The 22,206-nt window shown below is 38.2% G+C and overlaps 1 protein-coding gene across 2 annotated transcripts in view; it reads left to right on the top strand.

The window, feature by feature from the left end:
• Window positions 1-21,832, top strand: part of LOC126235899 (26S proteasome non-ATPase regulatory subunit 14) — a 39,667-nt gene extending 17,835 nt beyond the window's left edge. For both annotated transcript variants that reach the window (XM_049944842.1, XM_049944841.1), the window contains exon 6: window positions 21,214-21,832. In XM_049944842.1, the coding sequence (XP_049800799.1) occupies window positions 21,214-21,375 (162 nt within the window). In that variant the 3' untranslated portion in view covers window positions 21,376-21,832. The remainder of the gene's footprint in view (window positions 1-21,213) is intronic.
• Window positions 21,833-22,206: the final 374 nt, after the last annotated feature.

Below are 22,206 nucleotides of genomic sequence, written 5' to 3'. Positions count from 1 at the left end.
TTCTAAAACCAAACTGTACATCGGACAGCAAATTACGAGAGATGAAGTGAAATAAAACAATATGATCAATTATCCTTACACACACAGCCTTTCCTGCAACTTCAGCAAATACTGATGGCATAGAAATAGATCTAAAATTATCTCTATTATCCCTTTCTCCCTGTTTATAAAACGGCTTTTACTACTGAGTATTATAATCGTTCAGGAAACTGACCGTTGCTAAAGGAAAAATTAAAAATATCTGAGCACAAGGCTAACATATGCAAGACAGTACTTCTGCATTGTGTTAGATACACCATCACAGCCATGAGAATCCTTGGTCTTCAGTGATTTAATTGTTGACTCAATCTCCCCCATGTCAGTATCACAAAGGAGTAAAGCATTTTCCAAGTGTGTTATGATTCCCTGTGGAAACTAAGATTTTATTTAATTCACCATCTACATTCAGAAAGTGACGGTTAAGTACTGTACATATATCTGACTTACCAGTAAAAGAAAAATTTTTTGTTACATGCTGACTTTGTGTTTTCAACCTTGTGTTGCTGACCAGACACTTCCTTCATGACTGACAATATGGTTTTAATTCTAACCTGTGAATTAGCTATTCTATTTGTGTACCATATAGTCTTTGCCTTCCTGATAACATTTTTAAGCATCTTACATTGGTAATAGGCTGCTGTAGCTCGATTGCAGCAACTTTCAACATTCTGATGTAACTCTCACTTTTTTCTACATTATATCATTATCGTACTAGTCAGCCATAATGTTGAAATATTCATCTGGAATGAAAGTTACTCACATGTTGACACCAAAGGTTCATTGCAGATAGTATTATTCATGTATGGCATTAATACACTTCATGAGTCACACGCATAGATAGATAATAGTAATATAGAAGACAGTCTTTCACCAAAATGTTAATAGTGCACCGAACGAACTCAAACTTGCTATGTAGGCTTTAACACAGTAATGGGTAGCCACGAACTTCTGTGGAAGGGTTAACATTGTGATTACTAACCACGGATTTCAGCACACTCCTTACCTCGATCTTATACGTGCTTATAGGTTGCAGGCTGTGGTTTTTGAGATGGGGTGGGCAATATAAAGACTTGTGTATGAAAATATTATTTTGGGAAATACATGTTCATTTGAAAAACTGCTAGGTTAGATTTGTCTAGTTGAACTGAGCTACATACTCGGGCAATAATTATGTTTATGTAGTAGATGATCATTTAACAAAGTAAAAAAAGTTGATGGAACTATTTAGCCTGTCTGTCCTGTGAATTCCCTAATTAAAAGTACAATAGCCATATTTAGACTTAACATCATTCATGTTAATTAATGAAAATTCTTAATTAGTGAAGGCTGTCATTAAGCCCAGGAAAATTAGAGCAATGAAAGTATAGAAGTCAAAGCTGGAATGTAGTGAGAATAGTGGCTAAATCCGCAATAGAAATTTTAGGTGTGTATGAAATTTAATATTAATTACGTAGTAAGCTACTAAGTTTCAGTAAACCTGTAATGTTTTACTGTTAAGTCTTGATGCTGGTCTTTCTAATGAGTAGTGTCAGCATGTCCAAGATAACCTATTAGCTCATCACTGTTATATGCTGTAATAATGATTTCTGTTATCAATTACTTAACATAGTTTCCAGCAAAACTAAATGCACTGTTGGGATCTGCATATTGAAAACTATAGCCTGAATGATAATCCTACATGAATCTCAGACTGATTAATGTTTTAAAAGATTTGGGCAGCTATTGTATGTGCACTATGCAAGCAACTAGATGAAACTTGAAAAATAGGTGGAGAAATAATTATTAACAAGAGAGTAATTACAACAGGTGGGGTGGTTCCCCATTGCTGTTCTATGTGACATGGTCAGCCATTGTGTGCAAATCTTCACACTTGCACAACATGCTCCATGCCTGCAGTTAGAGGCTTGGCATGTCTCAACTTTCCTCAGTACAGTGCCACAGTCCATTTAGTAGCTCGGTGCGACATGGCACTTCCGGCATTTGGTGTGACATTTTGGGGTCGGCTAGTGCTGTTTACCATTCATTATTAATTCATGGTATAAGGGAAGTTTATAGACCAAGTGGACGTTTGCACACAACGAGGCACTCTAGCGATTTACTGTCTCAGCCTTCAAAAATAAATGGGAATCGCAGAAGGAAAGGATGAGAATGCACAGTATCTAGTACACAGTGTCATAATTGATAGGTATCACAAAGTTGCTGTAGAATGTTATGAGATTCATTGCACTTTCTTGTAAATTAGTGCGCATGGAGTATTGCTGGCTCATATAGTATATTTTCTGAAGTTGCACGCATTATTACATTGTCAGTTTTGACAGTTTTTGATGGAATGGAACACAGAGTATGGAGATGTATTAGTGCAAAGAACATAAAGTACACTTGTGGGTAGAACAAGATGGAGTCGCGTATTGGTGTAGTGGTAAATCACTACAGTTCAAATTACGAAAATAATGGTGTTAAGTGTTATGTATGTGGAGAAAATGTAACGCAGGGACTCCGTATGTGTGAAGCAGCTGAACAGTGGGTTCATTCAAATTGTGTTGTCGCACTCTGTTTAAATTACACTGCAATCAATAAAACGTGTTTGTGTAGTGGTCTTCAGTCCTGAGACTGGTTTGATGCAGCTCTCCATGCTACTCTATCCTGTGCAAGCTTCTTCATCTCCCAGTACCTACTGCAACCTACATCCTTCTGAATCTGCTTAGTGTATTAGTCTCTTGGTCTCCCTCTACGATTTTTACCCTCCACACTGCCCTCCAATATTAAACTGGTGATCCCTTGATTCCTCAGAACATGTCCTACCAACCGATCCCTTCTTCTAGTCAAGTTGTGCCACAAACTTCTCTTCTCCCCAATCCTATTCAACAATTCCTCATTAGTTATGTGATCTACCCTTCTAATCTTCAGCATTCTTCTGTAGCACCACATTTCGAAAGATTCTATTCTCTTCTTGTCCAAAATATTTATCGTCCATGTGTACTGTAGTGCAAAAAGAGTGTCATTGCGAATTCTCGTGAATACCTTACGGCAAAAGGTCTCGATGAGAAACATTTAACTTGTTCTGGTAGCAAAAAAAGTACTACTAGATTATATATTAGAAACAAATGTGGTGATAAGGTGAACACTTTATTGCTGGGGAAAAATGACAGGGCTGAAAATAGGAAAGTAAATCAAGAAAATATTTACTTATTCTCAGACAGTCATGGAAGAGGGCTAGCTGAAATACTGAAAGAAGAAATGGAAAAGGTAAATGTTATGGGTCTAGTGAAACCAAGTGCACCTCTGCATACAAAGACTCGGGTTCAAATAACTCATTTATAATAATAGCTGGAGCAAATGATGTATACGAAAATGAAGCGAAACCTGCAATAAGAGATCTGAAGAAAATGCTAGAGTGTGTGCCAGCACTCAAAATAACTATTGTTAGTATTCCTGAGCGACATGACCTAGCAAAAGCAACTTGTGTAAATAAAGAAATAGAAATTACAAATCGTAAAATTGAGAAAATGTGCAAACTGTTCTGCTACGTGAGCTTTCTTAAAGCTGCCAATCTAAGAGAAGACTTCACAACACATGGTATGCACAGGAACAGCAGTGGCAAATCTAGATTGTGTGACTTAATACTAGAAAACCTAAATCAATTCAATGAATCACAGTATCCACCATTAGCAGTATGTATGGTGGAGTCTAATCTAGGATCACAGAGTAGTACAACTGCAGTGACTTCGGATAAATTGGGAAACAATTCAAGTAAAGAAATAGACAAAGATGATTTGTCAAGTTCAGTTTCTACTACATCAACTGTCCCGTCATCAGTGGAAGTGTCATTAACTCCAGCTACAGCAACTACAGCACTGGAAACATTAACATTAACTGCAGCAGGATCAACAACTAGATCACAGTGCTCCATCAAAGCTACTGTAGTGTCACCAAGGCCTGCAGCAGTCTACAATCAAAAGAGGAGCTTGAGGCCTAGGAAACCTGCTCTACTAAATCAAGATTTTTTATGGTTTCACAACAAAAAGGGGAAAACCATGACTTAGGTAAGTCAGTCAGAAATGACACTCAGCAAAAGATCAATTATCTAACGAGCACGTGCAAAAACTCGCCCATCTTGAAACCTAGTGACTCACTTCCTCAAAAAGCCAGTACTAAATGTGACAAACTGTAAATTTTCCGTCAAAATGTAAGGGGGCTAAGAAGTAAACTAGAACTGTTGACAATGAATATTAGTGACAGTAATACTATTGATAATGCCGATATCCTTTGTTTTACTGAACACAATGTAAAGGAGGGTATCAATATGCTGAATCTAGATGGCTATCATACTGCCTCTCACTTTTGTAGAAACAGTGTGCAGAAGGGTGGTGTAATTATATATGTAAAAAAGAATATAATGTATAGATCTCTTGAGCTCGCAAAACACTGTTTTGATCAGTATTTTGAAGCTTGTGGTATAGAAATTAGCACCAAGACCCTGTCACTCATTGTAGTAACAGTGTGTAGGGCCCCATCAGAGAAGCAGTGTATGTTCTTTAAGCAACTCAAATCTCTTCTATCCCGTATATTTTCAAAAAATAAAAATACTATAGTCTTAGGAGACTTTAACATTAACTTTCTAGATTATGATAGTAGTAGAGCTTGACCTGCTACGTATAATGAACACACAACCTCACACCCATGGTAGACTTCCCCACAAGGTTTACGAACTACTGTTCAAGTCTTATAGATAATATTTTCATTGATTAGGAATAGAAACACCAATGCAACAGTAAAACAAGTCCTAAATGGTCTTTCAGACTGTGATGGCCAATTGCTATCAATGATATGTGCCCACACAAGGAGGACAAAGTCTGTAAAAGGTCATTTAGGGTAATTAATAATGAAAATCTCATGATCTTCAACAGTTATCTTCAACTCATTGGCTGGAGTCCAATTTATAGAGCACTGAAAGTCAATGACAAATTTAACCTATTTATAAATGAATTTATGTGCCACTTTGAAACTGTCTTCCCTCTAAGAACTGCAAAGAACAAGTACCAGAGCCATACCAGCAAACAGTGGCTCACAAAAGGAATAAAAACATCATGTAGGACTAAAAGACTGCTTTATGTTTCTCTCAGAAATACAAATGATCCTGAAATAAGAGCTCATTATAAAAGGTACTGCAAGATCTTAAATGAAGTTCTGATAAAGGCAAAAAGTATGTTCATCAAATCAGAAATAGATAATTCTGGCAACAAAATAAAAACCATCTGAGGTATTATTAAAAGAGAAACTGGTTGTTTCTCAAATGATGCAGAAAATATTGAAGTTAGACATAATGGAAATATCATTGATAAAGGTGAAAATGTTGCAAAAATTTTCAGCAATCATTTTTTGACTGCAGTGGATAAAATAGGGTGTAATGGTTCTATAAATGAGGCTCTGAATCTTTTACACAGAAGTGGACTTACTGCAACACCCCAGATTAGCATGCCTCCTGTCACTGTTGAGGAAATTAAGAAGATAATAAGGACCATGAAAAACAAAAACTCAACTGGTATTGATGGTATTTCCGTCAAAAAGTTGAAACACACACACATTTTCATTTGTGAAGTCCTGTGCCACATCTTTAATGAATCACTGAGACTAGGAATTGTCCCTGATAGACTTAAATATGCAGTGGTGAAACCATTGTACAAGAAGGGTGACAGAAACGAAGTAACAAATTATCATCCTATTTCACTCTTAACTTGTTTCTCCAAGATTCTTGAGAAACTTGTACACAGAAGGATTCTTGAACATCTTAGTAAATACAATATTCTCAATAAAAGTCAATTTGGTTTCCAGAAAAACATCTCAACAGAAGATGCAATATATTCATTCACCAATGCAATTCTTGAATCAATCAATAATAAAATGTCTCCAACTGGAATTTTTTGTGAGCTTTCTAAGGTGTTCGATTGCGTGAACCATGAGATTTTTCTGAGAAAGGCAGAATTTTATGGGTTAACTGGAGAAGCAGGGATGTGGCTTGCCTCCTATTTAAAGGACCGGAAACAGGAAGTCATGGTAAACGACACTAATGGGGAACCAGTGTCCTCTTCTTGGGGCTCTACTTTTCCTTATTTTCATAAATGACATTCCAATGTGTACAAGGGCTAAGATAAAATTTACTTTATTTGCTGATGACGTGACGATTCTGGTAAGACAGTTCAACAAATACTAATCTTGAAATCACTGTAAATGCAATTTTTCAGGAGACCTTTAACTGGTTTACCTCTAATGGATTATCACTAAATTTTGAAAAAACTCAATTGATTCAATTCCATACAAGTCAAAATATTGAAGGTGAGATTAATGTTAAATACAATGATGGGAATTTAGTAATAGTGGAGTCAACAAAGTTCCTGGGTCTACTTGTTAATAGCAATCTAAACTGGTCCTTACACATTCCTTACCTATATAAAAAACTAAGCTCAGCAGTTTACGCTATTCGTGCGATTGCTTCCTTCAGTGACTTAAATACTTTGAAAGCTGCCTATTTTGGTTATTTTCATGGGCTATGGAATTATATTCTGAGGAAACCAGCCAAAGGCAGACAAAATCCTCATAGCCCAGAAAAAAGTCATTAGGATTCTGTGTGGTGTCAATTACAGACATTCCTGCAGGAAACTCTTCCAAGAACTGAGAATACTCACAACAGTATCTCAGTACATTTTCTCTCTTGTGTGTTTCTTGTGTAAAAACCATTCCCTTTTTGAAATAAACAGCATGTATCATAACTATGATGCTAGGGTAAAAAATGATCTACATCTTGAGCAAAAGAATCTAAGTATGGTGCCAAAAGGAGTACACTACTCTTGCATAAAAATATTGAATGCTCTCCATCAGGCAATAAAAATGTCAGTTATTGATCCACCTACTTTTAAAGATCAACTTAAAATCATTTACTCACTGGACAATTTATGTATGAGAATACGTGAATTGATTTTGATCTATTGTAAGTTTTTACAAAAAACAATTCTTGTAAACATTTTTTCTGTGTAATATATTATTCATTGTACAACCTATTATTATAAACAAATGTCTCAAATCTATGTAAATGACACATTCTACACCCAAGTGATTTATGGCTAATGGGTCTACAGAACATGAGTGAAATAAATAAATTTTTAAAGTCAAGGGATATGCCTGGAACGATTTTTCGATTTATGGCCCACTATTGTTGAGTTTCTGAAGGATAAAGGAAAGCAGGGACGTAAAATATCCAGATCAGATTGTTGACTTCAGTTTGTAGGGATTGGACTGCGGACTAACTGCAGTAAGATGAAGCAAGATGAGAAAAAAAAACTTACTTCTGATTTGGTGGTAATGCATTACAAAGAAAATTGTGTTGTGGAAGGGGCTACTTCTGACAAAATCTTGTCCATGTCCCAGAGCTCACTGATAGTGAATAAAGCACAAATTCTGAAGAAATCGTTATGATTTTGAAATGTTTTGAGAACACTGGCAATCTTACATATGTTTTTGAGTCTTTTTTTGGGGACTGTTTGCAGTTTGTTGAAAGTACTCCTGTACATGTGCAGATGGAACCGATCGATCTGCAATACAGTTCCCGTTTAAAATAATTCTTTTACAATAAAACTGTCCAGGACTTCATTGATTTCCTTGGAAAGAGTCTCCACATCTACATAATGAGGTTGCAAATGTGAAGTGTTTTTATTAACATACGTGCACAAAAGGCGTTTTTGATTATGAAACTGAGTCACGATTACATGGCAAACTGAGTGACAAAAATCTGCAAAATTGTCCGCGACTATGTTTGCTGATTCTTTTTTTTTTTTTTTAATTTTTTTTTTAACCAGATATAAATTTTATGTCTTCAGGGTGCTAAAAGGAAATACTGCTGGAAAGTTTTGTAGTTGTGATCTGTGTTGTTATGAAATTTGAAACCAAGCTGGGATGCAAGTGTACTTGTGATCTGTGTTGATATGAAATTTGAAAGCAAGCTAGATTCAAGATGTTCAGTGTTCCTTGCACAGTTGCATTGCCATCTAAATTTAAATGTGTAATTTTCACAGTTTGTTCCTCTTCCCCTTCAGACAGCATGGTGAGGTAGTGGGGGAGTGTGCAGCCAGGCAACAGAACTCTGCATTCGAGTGAGAGCACTGAATTCATGCAGAATTCTTGGTCATCCCTGTTATATGTTCTCGTCTGTTCCCTCTAGTGCAAATGGTCAAAGTGCCAAAACATTTTGCAACAATATTGTCTGTTTCTCTTGTGATGCATTGATACACGCATAAGAAAGTAATAAACAAAAATGAGGAAAGATGAATACTCATGTGTGGATGAGTGGCACATGGTCCATAGAAACAAGTAACAGCCCAAAGAAATTACTAGCTTTTAAATTTGTACTACTTTTCCAGTGGAAGTGCACATTTTAACAATACAACTGCACCCACCTGCAGCTGCTTTGGTACTAACTGTTAGAATGATTGCTCTGGCTGACAGGGTCGGTCAGAAAGGAGAGGCTTATGGCAATTGGGAGATGTTAGATACATAGCCAAGGAGAGTGTGATGAGGTAATTGGGGTTATGATAGTGAGGGAGGAGCAGGTGGCTATCAGTGGAAATAGTGAAATGAGGAGTGAAAGGTGACTCAAAACAGAGAGAAAGAAGTGGAGAGGTGTGATAGGATATGGAAATGGAAGGGGGATAGGGGTAGGTAAGTAAAAGATTTGGACTGGGAGTAGTAGAGTGGAAAGTGATAGGAGAGAAACAGCAAGAGTATGTTTGTGCTGCAGCCTTGCTGCTGATACCTCGTTGGTGGCACATACCATCTTGCTGTGAGACTTTATACGTTTAAGCTGCAGCCTCACTGCTCGTTGGAAGTAGTTAATCTGCATCTGTTCACATTGTAAGTTGAGTGCTAGCAAAGTCAAGCATAGCACTGCTGAAGTGACCTTGAAACAGAAATCACAGCTTAAGTTTCAGGATCTGTGGCAATGGTCACATGTGAAACACAAACCAGCTTGATACCATTGCTTAGTGAGGATGATAGCAAGCAGTTGATGGCATTGATTAAATAGGCTGGGAACGCTCAGTAAGTTGATTCATCTTTGCTGTGCCATGCTGGCAAGCAGCAAGGTGGCAGCCTAAACATGCCCTCAGGTTAGGGAGTGGGGATGGGACTAAAAGAGATTTGTCCAAGGAATGGAGAAAATGGAGGCTATGCATAAGGAAATAGTTTCCGTTTACATCATTCAGTAAAGTTGGTGCCTGTGGGGTCTATTGATATCATGAGCATTGTGGTGTGTGCAAATACAGAGAAACCTGAGCTGGCAAAGCCTGAACATGGGTTCCAGTTATTACATGAAAGCGTACTGAAAATGTTTTAAGGACTGGTATTAAGTAAGGAACCTAAGAATACACTAAATATCCCTGTGTATCACTCAGGCAGGGACTGCGTATACAGGGTGAAACTAATAACAGCATGTGCAGAAATATTTGAGCAATCATTGTTTCCTCTTTCCATGCATAATTAGAATAGGAAGACACTGTCATGTGTGCTACATTGAAAAATACCCTCTGCCACTATCCAGTAGTTGCGGATGTACAGGTGGTCAGAGCCTTGGTGAAACATGTTGACTGTATTTAGGCCTGGATGATACTGCACGATAAAAGTATTTTCATGTTTTCGCAGCGTAAAGACTGTTCCATAAAATTTCGGGCAGGCAGCCACATAAATTCAGTTTCTTCTAATATTTCGGCTGAATACCATTCAGCCATCTTCAGAGTGAGCCAAGGTGACTAATGCTCCGTCTTTTTAACTCGAGGACCGAACCAATGCGTATGTGGCCAAAGATACACAAGGCACCAGAGATGTTGATAGGCGGCAAAGAGGTGTAACATATCCTGCACAGTGATATCGATGTGTCACCGAGAGCTGTACCGTTGCAACATCTTCGTGATTTATTTACAAAAATTTACAGATTCCATGATTTGTCCAAGCTGAAGCCGCTATCTCTATTAATTAAATTCGTCACCAACCAAATTTCAATTGCTTCTTTCACTACTGAGTCCCAGAAAGATGAAGTCGAGGATAAAATTTGGACATTATCGCAAACCATAGTGTGTCCAGTGTCAATACAGTGCTCTGCCACTGCAGATATATTAGGTTGTAAGAGACGGGTGTACCTGCAGTGCTCTGTGCATCTCTCCTGGACTGTACGTGTCACCTGTCCGATGTATGAACGGCCGCGCTCACATGGGATCATATAAACCCCAGGCTTCCGAAGCACCAAATCATCTTTAACGGAACCCAGGAATGCTGCAGTTTTTGGTGGAGGGCGAGAAATCACTTTCACTTTGTGTTTCCAGAGGATCCATCCTATTTTTGACAAAAGGCTTCCCATGTATGGCAGGATAGCCATGGATTTAAAACTTTCCACGTCTTCTTCCACTTTTCTTTTGCTCACAGCTGATTTCATTTGTAGTGCCTTACATATATGCTGTGGAGAGTACCCGTTGGCTTCAAAAACTCTTCTCAGGTGTAGAAGCATATTCTCCAGACTGCTCTCATCAGCAATGATGGTTTTAGATACACTGCATGTCCGAAAGTGCAGTCATCTTTGCACCGTACCAACACATCCAAAAATGGAAGGCATCCATCTTTTTCGATTTCCATTGTGAACTGAATTTGTCTGTGGATTGAATTCAGATGATTTAAAAATTCGTTTAGCTTGTCTTCACCATGGGGCCACATTACAAATGTGTCATCAGAATACCTCCAAAACACTGTGGGTTTCAAGCCAGCAGATTCCAGCACTTTCTCCTCTAAGTCCTCTATAAAAAGTTGGCCACCAAGGGTGACAAAAGACTACCCATGGCAACACTGCCAGTTCATAAAATAAAAATGTAGAGGTCAAAACATGTTCAAATAAAGCTGAAATCTTTTTACCAAGTCTTTCCAATGAGAGACAATGATTCCGAAAGAGGAACCTTTGTGAATGACGAACACTACATCGAAACTGACTAACATATCAGAATTTTTCAGGTTGAGTGATTTCAGTTTGTCAATGAAGTCCACAGAGTTGCACCAACACCAAAGATTTTACCAATACCGGCTTTCATCAGTGCCATTGAAGAAGCTGTTCGTCCTCTTTTTGCGGAATCAGCAGAAGAGGTAAGACACAAAACTTGTCAAGCAGTTATGAAGGCTCGTCCACGAAGGAGTAACATACCTGTGGCAGAGAGGGCTGCACTACATAAGCTTCACCAGGATTCTGAGACAGTGGTTCTTCCAGCTGATAAAGGTAATCCCACTGTCTTAATGTCTCGTGATGACTATCATGAATAAATGAACAGTTTACTGAGTGACAGCGCATACCAGAAGATCAATAAAGACCCCACGAACCAGGTGGTAAGGAGGACTGCTTCGCTTCTGATCGCCTCCCCCCTTCTACCAGAAGTTGTACAAAGAATGAAACCATGTGGTGCCATTCCTCCAAGGCTTTGTGGACTTCCAAAGATCCACAAGAATGGTGTTCCTCTATGTCTGATAGTGAGCAACATCGGCTCTCTGACCTATGATTATGTCAAACACTTAGCATCATTATTAAGGCCTCTGATAGGAAAATGCTCTCATCAAATACATAACTCTGTGGACTTCATTGACAAACTGAAATCACTCAACCTGAAAAATTCTCATATGTTAGTGAGTCTCGATGTAGTGTCATTGTTCACAAAGGTTCCTCTTTCGGAATCATTGTCTCTCATTGGAAAGGCTTTCGATAAAACGATTTCAGCTTTATTTGAACATGTTTTGACCTTAACATATTTTTTATTAAGTAACGAATTTTATGAACAGGCAGACAGTGTTGCCATGGGTAGTCCTTTGTCACCCTTGGTGGCCAACTTTTTTGTGGAGGACTTACAAGGAGAAAGTGCTGGAATCTGCTAGCTTGAAACCATGTGTTTTGGAGGTATGTTGATGACACGTTTGTAGTGTGGCCCCATGGTGAAGACAAGCTAAAAGAATTTTTAAATCATCTGAATTCTATCCACAGAAAAATTCAGTTCATGATCGGAAAAGATGGATGTGTGCGGATGTGTTGGTATGCCGCAAAGATGATGGCACCTTGGGACATGCAGTGTATCTAAAACTGACCCATACGGATTTATATTTACATGCAAATAGCTGCCACCATCCTTTGCAGACAATGAGTGTACTCTGAACTCTAGTACACAGAGCACACATCATTGCTGATGAACAGTCTGGAGGACGAGCTTCTAAACCTGAGAAGAGTTTTTGAAGCCAATGGGTACTCTCCGCAGTAGATACAAAAGGTACTACAAATCAAATCAACAGTGAGCAAAAGAAAAGCGGAAGAAGACGCGGAAAGTTTTAAATCCTTTGCTTTCCTGCCATACGTGGGAAGCCTTTTGTCAAAAATAGGACGGATCCTCTGGAAACACAAAGTGAAAGTGATTTTTTCGCTCTCCACCAAAGACCGCAGCATTCCTGGGTTCTGTAAAAGATGATTTGGTGCTTCAGAATCCTGGGGTTTATAAGATCCGCTGTGAGCACGGCCGATCATACATCGGACAGACGACTCGTACAGTCCAGGAGAGATGCACGGAACACTGCAGATACACCCATCTCTTACAACCTAATAAATCTTCGGTGGCGGAGCACTGTATTGACACTGGGCACTCTACGGTGTGCGATAATGTCGAAATTTTATCCTAGACTTCATTTTTCTGAGACTCAGTAGTGAAAGAAGGAATTGAAATTTGGTTGACGATGAATTTAATTAAGAGATAGCAGCTTCAGCTTGGACAAATCATGGAACCTGGCAATTTCTGTAAATAAATCACAAAGACGTTGTGACGGTACAGCTCTCTGTGACACATCGATATCACAGTGTGGATCAACTGCACAGCCATAGATTTAATTTCCATGCATATGTTACATCTCTTTGCCCCCTATCAACGTCTCTGGCACCTTGTGTATCTTCGGTCGCAGTCACAGTCGCAGTCGCAGTGTTCGGTCCTCGAGTTAAAAGGACAGGTCAAGTGCCAGAGTGTTAGTCACCTCGGCTCACTCTGAAGACGGCTGGACGGTATTCAGCTGAAATAGCAGAAGAAGAAACTGAATTTGTAAGTCTGTATGCCCGAAATTTTATGGAACGATGAAAGTACTGAAACTTCCTGGCAGATTAAAACTGTGTGCCCGACCGAGACTCGAACTCGGGACCTTTGCCTTTCGCGGGCAAGTGCTCTACCATCTGAGCTACCGAAGCACGACTCACGCCCGGTACTCACAGCTTTACTTCTGCCAGTATCTCGTCTCCTACCTTCCAAACTTTAAAAGGTCCCGAGTTCGAGTCTCGGTCGGGCACACAGTTTTAATCTGCCAGGAAGTTTCATATCAGCGCACACTCCGCTGCAGAGTGAAAATCTCATTCTGGATGAAAGTACTATTCAGCAACTAGTACTGTTAGGTATTTCTGTATGCTCAAATCAGCTATAGACAGATGGTTGTCTTTCCTCATTTCTGTTTATTATTTCTGTGCTGGAATTTCCGTAATTACCTTAAAAGAGTAGGGGCAATATTCTTAAATTCACTGATTTAGTCTTCATAAGACTAAGTTATGGAATGTGGAATAATTTTGCTCTTTATTTGGTGTAGCTATTTTACACTTATTCCTAGGTTCACCCTAACATTAAAAATACAGTCTTTACACTTTGGCTGATTTTTGTTACGTGCTGCAAGAATAGTATGTCAAAAGGCCAGTAATCCACATTATTAATTAGAGTACCTGATTATCGTGAAGAGTATCATTTATATTGATTTCTAGAATGTATTTTACAAAATTAGAGTATTTGGCACAATAAATTATTGCAATAACAAAATCAATACAAATCACTTGTCTTCATTTAGATTTCCTAAGGACACACAATCTATTGGTTATGAACTGTAGATTAAAACTGCAAAAGATGGGAATTTAAGGAGATGGGACCTGGATAAACTGACTAAACCAGAGGTTGTACAGTGTTTCAGGGAGAGCATAAGGGAACAATTTACAGGAATGGGGGAAAGAAATACAGTAGAAGAAGAATGGGTAGCTTTGAGGGATGAAGTAGTGAGGCAGCAGAGGATAATGTAGGTAAAAAGATGAGGGCTAGTAGAAATCCTTGGGTAACAGAAGAAATATTGAATTTAATTGATGAAAGAAGAATATATAAAAATGCAGTAAATGAAGCAGGCAAAAAGGAACACAAACGTATCAAAAATGAGATAGACAGGAAGTGCAGAATGGCTAAGCAGGGATGGTTAGAGGACAAATGTAAGGATGTAGAGGCTTACCTCACTACGGGCAAGATAGATACTGCCTACAGGAAAATTAGAGACCTTTGGAGAAAAGAGAGCCACTTGTATGAATATCAAGAGCTCAGATGGAAACCCAGTTTTAAGCAAAGAAGGGAAAGCAGAAAGGTGGAAGGAGTATATAGAGGGTCTATACAAGGGCGATGTACTTGAGGACAATATTATGGAAATGGAAGAGGATGTAGACGAAGATGAAATGGGAGATACGATACTGCGTGAAGAGTTTGACAGAGCACTGAAAGACCTGAGTCGAAACAAGGCCCCGGGAGTAGACAACATTCCATTAAAACTACTGGCGGCCTTGGGAGAGCCAGTCATGACAAAACTCTACCATCTGGTGAGCAAAATGTATGAGACAGGCGAAATACCCTCAGACTTCAAGAAGAATATAATAATTCCAATCCCAAAGAAAGCAGGTGTTGACAGATGTGAAAATTACCGAACTATCAGTTTAATAAGTCACAGCTGCAAAATACTAATGCGAATTCTGTACAGACGAATGGAAAAACTGGTAGAAGCCGATCTCGGGGAAGATCAGTTTGGATTCCGTAGAAATGTGGGAACACATGAGGCAATACTGACCTTACGACTTATCTTAGAAGAAAGATTAAGGAAAGGCAAACCTACGTTTCTAGCATTTGTAGACTTAGAGAACGCTTTTGACAATGTTGACTGGAATACTCTCTTTCAAATTCTATAGGTGGCAGGGGTAAAATACAGGGAGTGAAAGGCTATTTACAATTTGTACAGAAACCAGATGGCGGTTATAAGAGTGGAGGGGCACGAAAGGGAAGCAGTGGTTGGGAAGGGAGTGAGACAGGGTTGTAGCCTCTCCCCGATGCTATTCAATCTGTATATTGAGCAAGCAGTAAAGGAAACAAAAGGAAAGTTCGGAGTAGGCATTAAAATCCGTGGAGAAGAAATAAAAACTTTGAGGTTCGCCGATGACCTTGTAATTCTGTCAGAGACAGCAAAGGACTTGGAAGAGCAGTTGAATGGAATGGACAGTGTCTTGAAAGGAGGGTATAAGATGAACATCAACAAAAGCAAAACGAGGATAATGGAATGTAGTCAAATTAAATCAGGTGATGCTGAGGGAATTAGATTAGGAAATGAGACATTTAAAGTAGTAAAGGAGTTTTGCTATTTGGGGAGCAAAATAACTGATGGTCAAAGTAGAGAGGGAATAAAATGTAGACTGGCAGTGGCAAGGAAAGCGTTTCTGAAGAAGAGAAATTTGTTAACATCGAGTATAGATTTAAATGTCAGGAAGTCATTTCTGAAAGTAGCCATGGAGTGTAGCAATGTATGGAAGTGAAACATGGACGATAAATAGTTTAGGCAAGAAGAGATCAGAAGCTTTTGAAATGTGGTGCTACAGAAGAATGCTGAAGATTAGATGGGTAGATCACATAACTAATGAGGAGGTATTGAATAGAATTGGGGAGAAGAGGAGTTTGTGGCACAACTTGACTAGAAGAAGGGATCGGTTGGTAGGACATGTTCTGAGGCATCAGGGTATCACAAATTTAGTATTGGAGGGCAGTGTGGAGGGTAAAAATCGTAGAGGGAGACCAAGAGATGAATACACTAAGCAGATTCAGGAGGATGTAGGTTGCAGTAAGTACTGGGAGATGAAGAAGCTTGCACAGGATAGGGTAGCATGGAGAGCTGCATCAAACCAGTCTCGGGACTGAAGACCACAACAACAACAACAACAACAGTGACAATGAGGGCTAAGATTGGCCACATTACAGGGCAGTTTCTTTTACATTCTGTTGTATTCAACAGATAATTGGTAGAGATTAATGTTTCTTTGTAGGAGTAAGTAATGGTTAGTAAATAGTAGAAAAGACCTTTTGCAGAAAAATGTACACTTGTACAGTTATGTCATATGGAATAATGTTATGGGGTAACTCATCCTTTAAGAAGGAAAGTCTTCATTGTGCAAAAACATACTGTAAGAGTAATATGTGGTGTTCACCCATGATCCTCTGGTAGACATTTGTTTAAGGTGTTTGTCATTCTGATTACTGCTTCATAGTATATTTATTCCCTCATGAAGTCTGTTGTAAATAATCCACTACAGTTCAAAAGGATCAAAGAGGTACATAATTACAATACCAGAAGGAAAAATGACATTCGTTATTCCAAAATAGGATTGTCTTAAGCACAAGAAGGGGTTCATAATGCTGTAGCAAAAATTTTTGATCACTTACCCAGTGATATAATATGTCTGACAGATAGCAAAGTAAAATTTGATAACCAACTGAGGAAGTTTCTCATTGACAACTCCTATTTTGTAGAAGAATTTCCATTACTGTAATGTGTAAAAGATAATGGGTAGGAATTACTAACTCTCATCTGTATATATTTTTTGTCTTTCCGTTTAAAAAAAAAAAAAAAAAAACTAACTTACGAATGTTCAGACTGTAACCATATGTACAAATTAGTTTGCAATGTGAATCTAAAATGACTATCATTATGATCCAGCGCGCAAAATGATCTGTGGAACATGTAACTAACTAACATGGAATTTTGTTCACTACACATTGAGACAAATGCATTTATGAATGTGTAAAATAGCATGTACCAAATAACTCGCCACAACTGTAGCTGTAGAGAAAAATGTCACACAGGCACGATAACAAAATGTCAAAAGTTAGATTTCCCAATTGCCACTACATTAGGACCAGTGTCAGAGCCACAAACCTCAGAATCTTCAACGTAGATGTCTTTTGAATATGAAGTAATTAGATTGAATAAACTGTGTGTTGGAATTGAGTGAAGTTTAAGAATGTCAGAATCATTAGACTGCTTACAAAATTGTGTTAAAAGGAAAGCAACAGATGTCCTAATGACTATACAGCAGAACAAAACCTCAAATAGTGTGCCAGTCATCTTTACACTTGGAAGTGCATGTATATGCTTCTTGTGCATGAAATACTGTGGTAAAATATGGCAACAAAAGTCCCAGCAGAATGTAAACAATTAATGAGTGAAGGAGATCACTCACCAAATAGCAGAAGCTTTGACTTGTCTACAACCACTCAAAAAAGAATGAAATATTTGATAACTTTCCAAAACGAATCCTTTAATCTACGAGATAGAGTATGCACATGGTGTGTAGTGGGGTGGGGTGGGGGGGGATTGAGCTGCACGTGCGCTCCTTGGTCGGGTAAGATGCAGTTAACTTGTTTCATTTCATGCTCAGTTTACATTTATTCTTGTTTCTTGATATGTTACTACCTCTTGGGATGCAAACATTGCTATTTAATTATTTAAAAAATTAAAAACAAACAAAATTCTTACAGCACATGTGATTTTAAGAGGTAACAGGCTTTCCCACCACTTCGTGCTCTGTCAAGTATTTATTGTGGTGATTGTGTGTGACAAGTTACATGCAAGGCATGTTTGGATGATGTAATTGTTTGCACATTGCCAGTGAAAGGCAAAAGGTGATGAGGGTTCCTTTTGTGTTGTAATGTGACAAAATATACATCTCATCAACAATTTAGTTCACCCTGTGAATTGAGAATAATCAGTACAGTATTAAAATAAACACAAATTTACTATCTGCCATTAATGGACATGTCTGTTAAAACATTTGCACAAAGCAAAAGCAGAGCTATCAGTTTACAAGTCCATTATTTTCCATAGTGTGTTATTAAGGAATAAAACTCATAAACCACATACAGAAGGAACCCAGATCTCCCTTCCTTTCATTGATAGAGTGCAACCAATTATGCCACTCAAGAATGCCTTGCACTTAAGTTGTCACGTACAATCACCACAGCAGATTTCTCCTTAGAGTACAGGAATTGATCCCAGTGCAGTTTTAACATTTACAATTCTTGTATGCATTAATAGAATTTCCTTTGGCAGGTTATTAGCCTTAAAATGAGTATATAATTCTGAAGAATATTTTTTTCAATTTTTCTCTCTCCAGTTGATGTCTCCACAAGTCAGTTTTTCATTGTTTGTGTTTAAATTCTGTAACATTAGCATAACAGATGTAAATGTCATGTTGTTGTTGTTAGTAATCCTGAGGGCAGATTCCACAAGAAAACCTTTTGCATTTTATTGTATGTAATATTTGACTTAAGTAAACAAGGAAAAAAATTAAATGTGTTTGCAGGAATTTGTTGGGTGACAGGATCACATGTACCAACCACCTAGTTAAATTTGTTTTTTGGTTACAAGCATTTTGAGCCATAATGGATAATCTGTGTTGATTTGTAATCTATTCTATCATTGCTGACAAACTCTTGGTTAAAAAAAAAAAAAATAGTTTGCAGTACTGGAGAAAGTGCATATAATATTAAAAGCAGAAGGAAAAGATGAGAACTTGATTAAATAAGAAGTAAGATCAAGGGTGTAATGATTCTGTTGAAGATATAAGTAAACATTATCTATAATTCATTTAAAGGTTTCTCAGGATATTAGTTTTATAGAAACGTAGTTTGTGGATGACAAATTTAAAAGTGCCACCTCTAAGCAGCCAAAGCAGTTAAAGGATTCAAAGGTATTGCAAACAGTGACCCTCACTTGCCAGGGAGTTCCACTGTTATTGTGGCTGTTTGCATTTCTTGTTTTGAATGAGGGATATGTAGCAAGATATAATGTTACTGATGATTCTTTCATAAGAAATGAGATGAAATAAATGAGATGGGATGAAGAAATGGGTAAGTTTGAAATATGAGTATGACTGTAAAGAGTGGCAGCTATGTAATAAGAGTAACTAACATTAGGAGATCAGTATACTTAAAACCACAGTTGAGGTAGGAGAGTAGTGGCTAAGGATTTGCAGTGTGAGCTACTGCAAAGAATGGAAACAGGATGTACCAACTAGAGTCCTGCATGACCGAGTAAGCGAGCCAAAATATGAGGTGGGGTGAGCACACCCAAACTGGATAGGCTACCCGCACTAGTTCCTGTGACAGAGCATAGAAGCCGTGACCGAATACGTAGCACATAACTTCAAATACATTTACACGTGTTGTTATCCGTGTGACACTGCAGCCAGTACGGGCTTCTCATTTGTGGTGTCTCTCTCTCTCTCTCTCTCTCTCTCTGTAAACATGCAGCGCGAGGAAGTCAGTGTAGTAAGACGTAAGATTGAAACCAATGTTTACACATTAAAGAAACGGGAAGGTCTAAAAAGCCAAGTATGCAGTACATTTCTGTTGGTTGTAGATGAAAACAGTGCGTCTACTGGGTACGTACCGTGCATAAACTGCTCCACTTTATTGTTTTTCCAGTCGAGAACCACTCATTTAAAGAAACACAGTTGCAAGAAACCTCACAAAGATCATTTCTTTGGCCGTCCTTACGTGATCTTAATGTGCTTGAAATAAGTGAAAAGCAGGAAATTCGTAGCAATGTGCGACAAATGTGTGCTACGTGCGCAGGTACAACATGCAATCATTAACGTAATCGTTTTTGCATAGTTAGTGGAAAATGTATTATAGAGAAACGGGAATGTTGTGACTCGTATAATATTTCATTAACATAAAACATCTCGTTTTTATGGGAACGGGGGTCGGGTTGTTTGTGGAGAGAGACCAAACAGCGAGGTCATCGGTCTCTTACGGGAACGTTTCGATGATTTTCATATCAGTTCTGTATTACTTGTCTCTTTTGTTTATTATCATAGATCCTTCAAGTACTGTGTCATCACCACCCAGAAAGAAAGATCGTTTCAAGGAATGGAGGAACAACAGATCATCCGCAGCAGATAGAGATCTGTACATTTTAATGCACCCCGGAGATGATGATAACATCTTAAAGTGGTGGAGCAGACATGCAACAGATCTGCCAGATTTGGCTGCAGTTGCAAGACGTATGTTATGTATCCCAGCAACAAGTGCACCTAGTGAAAGGTGCTTTAGTAAAGCCGGCATGTTACTATCAAATTGCCGCAGCCAATTAAATCCAGAACGCGTTAGTGATTTACTGCTGATTAACAATAACTATAATTTTGTTTACGTTGCAAACAGTTGAAAAGTATGACAAGTTACATCTGTAAATGTTTAATGTTCTTTGTATGCTTTCTTTAGGAAGATGGTTGTCTTCTAGATTACAGGGAAAGCACTTATTTAATGTTTCCTATAAATGAAAGGAAAAATATATCTTTTGTTTGGAAATGAGACTCTTCTTCTATCCGTGATTGTATTGAAATATCATTTTACTTTCCAGGTGCTTTATGAATTTAGCTGTGTCACGTACCTGTTCTTGGAAATGTTACTTTTGTATTGAGAGAGAGAGAGAGAGAGGCGTTGGATTTGTACAGTGCAGCGAGGCGAGGTGAGACGTCAGCAGTGACCGGTCATGCTCGGTTATCCGCGTGTCCGGAATCCAGACAAAAGACATGGGGCGGGTACGTGACCGAGCCGAGTCGTATGGGGCCGGACAAGAGCGGCTCGGTCCCCCCGTCAACAGGCGAGCCGTGACCGGTCAAAGACTGAGCGTTGCAGCACTCTAGTACCAACATTGCACTAAATCTGAACCTAGAAATGTGTAGCAAATGATCCAATAAAGTACACACTTGAAAAGTATCTCATTTTACTCTTTAAAATTATTCTCTGAGTTGGCAAATTTCAGAAAATATGAACAGTTTTGTTCCAATGTTTTTACTGTATTTCTCAGCCGTGGATCACACAATTAGTGTCATACGTGATAGCATAGTGATACTTGTGTCACCCTTAGGGAATGTGCCTAGCCTGTGTAAATTACTGTTCAATAACTAACAGTAAGTTTTCCACTGAAGTTGTTAATTTATTTTTTAATTTTTTTCAGGCATTAGAAGATGAAGAGAAAATGACGCCTGAACAGTTGGCAATTAAGAATGTGGGAAAGCAAGATCCAAAACGACATTTGGAAGAAAAAGTGGACATTTTAATGACAACTAATATTGTGCAATGTCTAGGAGCCATGCTTGATACTGTTGTGTTTAAGTGAACAGTGTTATTCTAAACTGCAATTCCACCATCAGATTGCAGTATAAGATGATGAACAAATAACTGAATATAATTTATTAATATGTGGTTAAAGAGTTTTGTCCTTTGATAACGCACTATGGAAAACAGTGGACTTACAAACTGATGGCTCTGCTTTCACCTTATGCAAATGTTCTAATTTGCATAGTTAAAAGAAATTGTGTAACACGTGTCCAGCAATGGCAGATAATAAATGAAAGCGTGTTGTTTTTAATAATGTATTGATTATTCCTAATCCTTTGTGTGAAATACATTGTTGGAGAGGATGGTATCAATGGATTATCATCTGTAATTATACATAGGTGTATATTTTGACATATTACAATACAAAAGGAGCCAGAATGTGTTTTTCACTGTGTCTGGCGAAGAAAGTAATGTACTGATTTCTCTAAATGAAGTTGCCAGCTTAAAGGATACAACTTCTATTTTTTCAATCATTAATATTCCAATGACACTTAAAAAGTAAAGTTTTGTAGAATTAAGACATTATCATCTGAAAGTCTTGTCACAGACTGATTTATTGATATTTTTGTTACAAATTTATCCATGCAAGTGACATGATTGATGATGAACTGTGTGCCAGATATGTGCAGTTGGTTGTGAAAGCATTTCTTTCTACCTCAGTGTGTGTCTGTTTACGACCAGTGGTAAACTTAAGTGTTAAATATCTGTAATTCCTTTGCAAGAACTCCAGTGACTGAAAACGATTCTAGAAACACAAAAACCTACACTCTGCAAGCCACCTTGTGGTGGAGTGTACTTCACTGCATTTTCCCCTTTTTCTTGATCTGTT

This window comes from Schistocerca nitens, chromosome 2 (assembly GCF_023898315.1).
Source record: "Schistocerca nitens isolate TAMUIC-IGC-003100 chromosome 2, iqSchNite1.1, whole genome shotgun sequence".
NCBI lineage: Eukaryota > Metazoa > Arthropoda > Insecta > Orthoptera > Acrididae > Schistocerca > Schistocerca nitens.
Note: the sequence above shows the minus strand (reverse complement) of the source record. Positions and strands in the feature narration are given on the sequence as shown.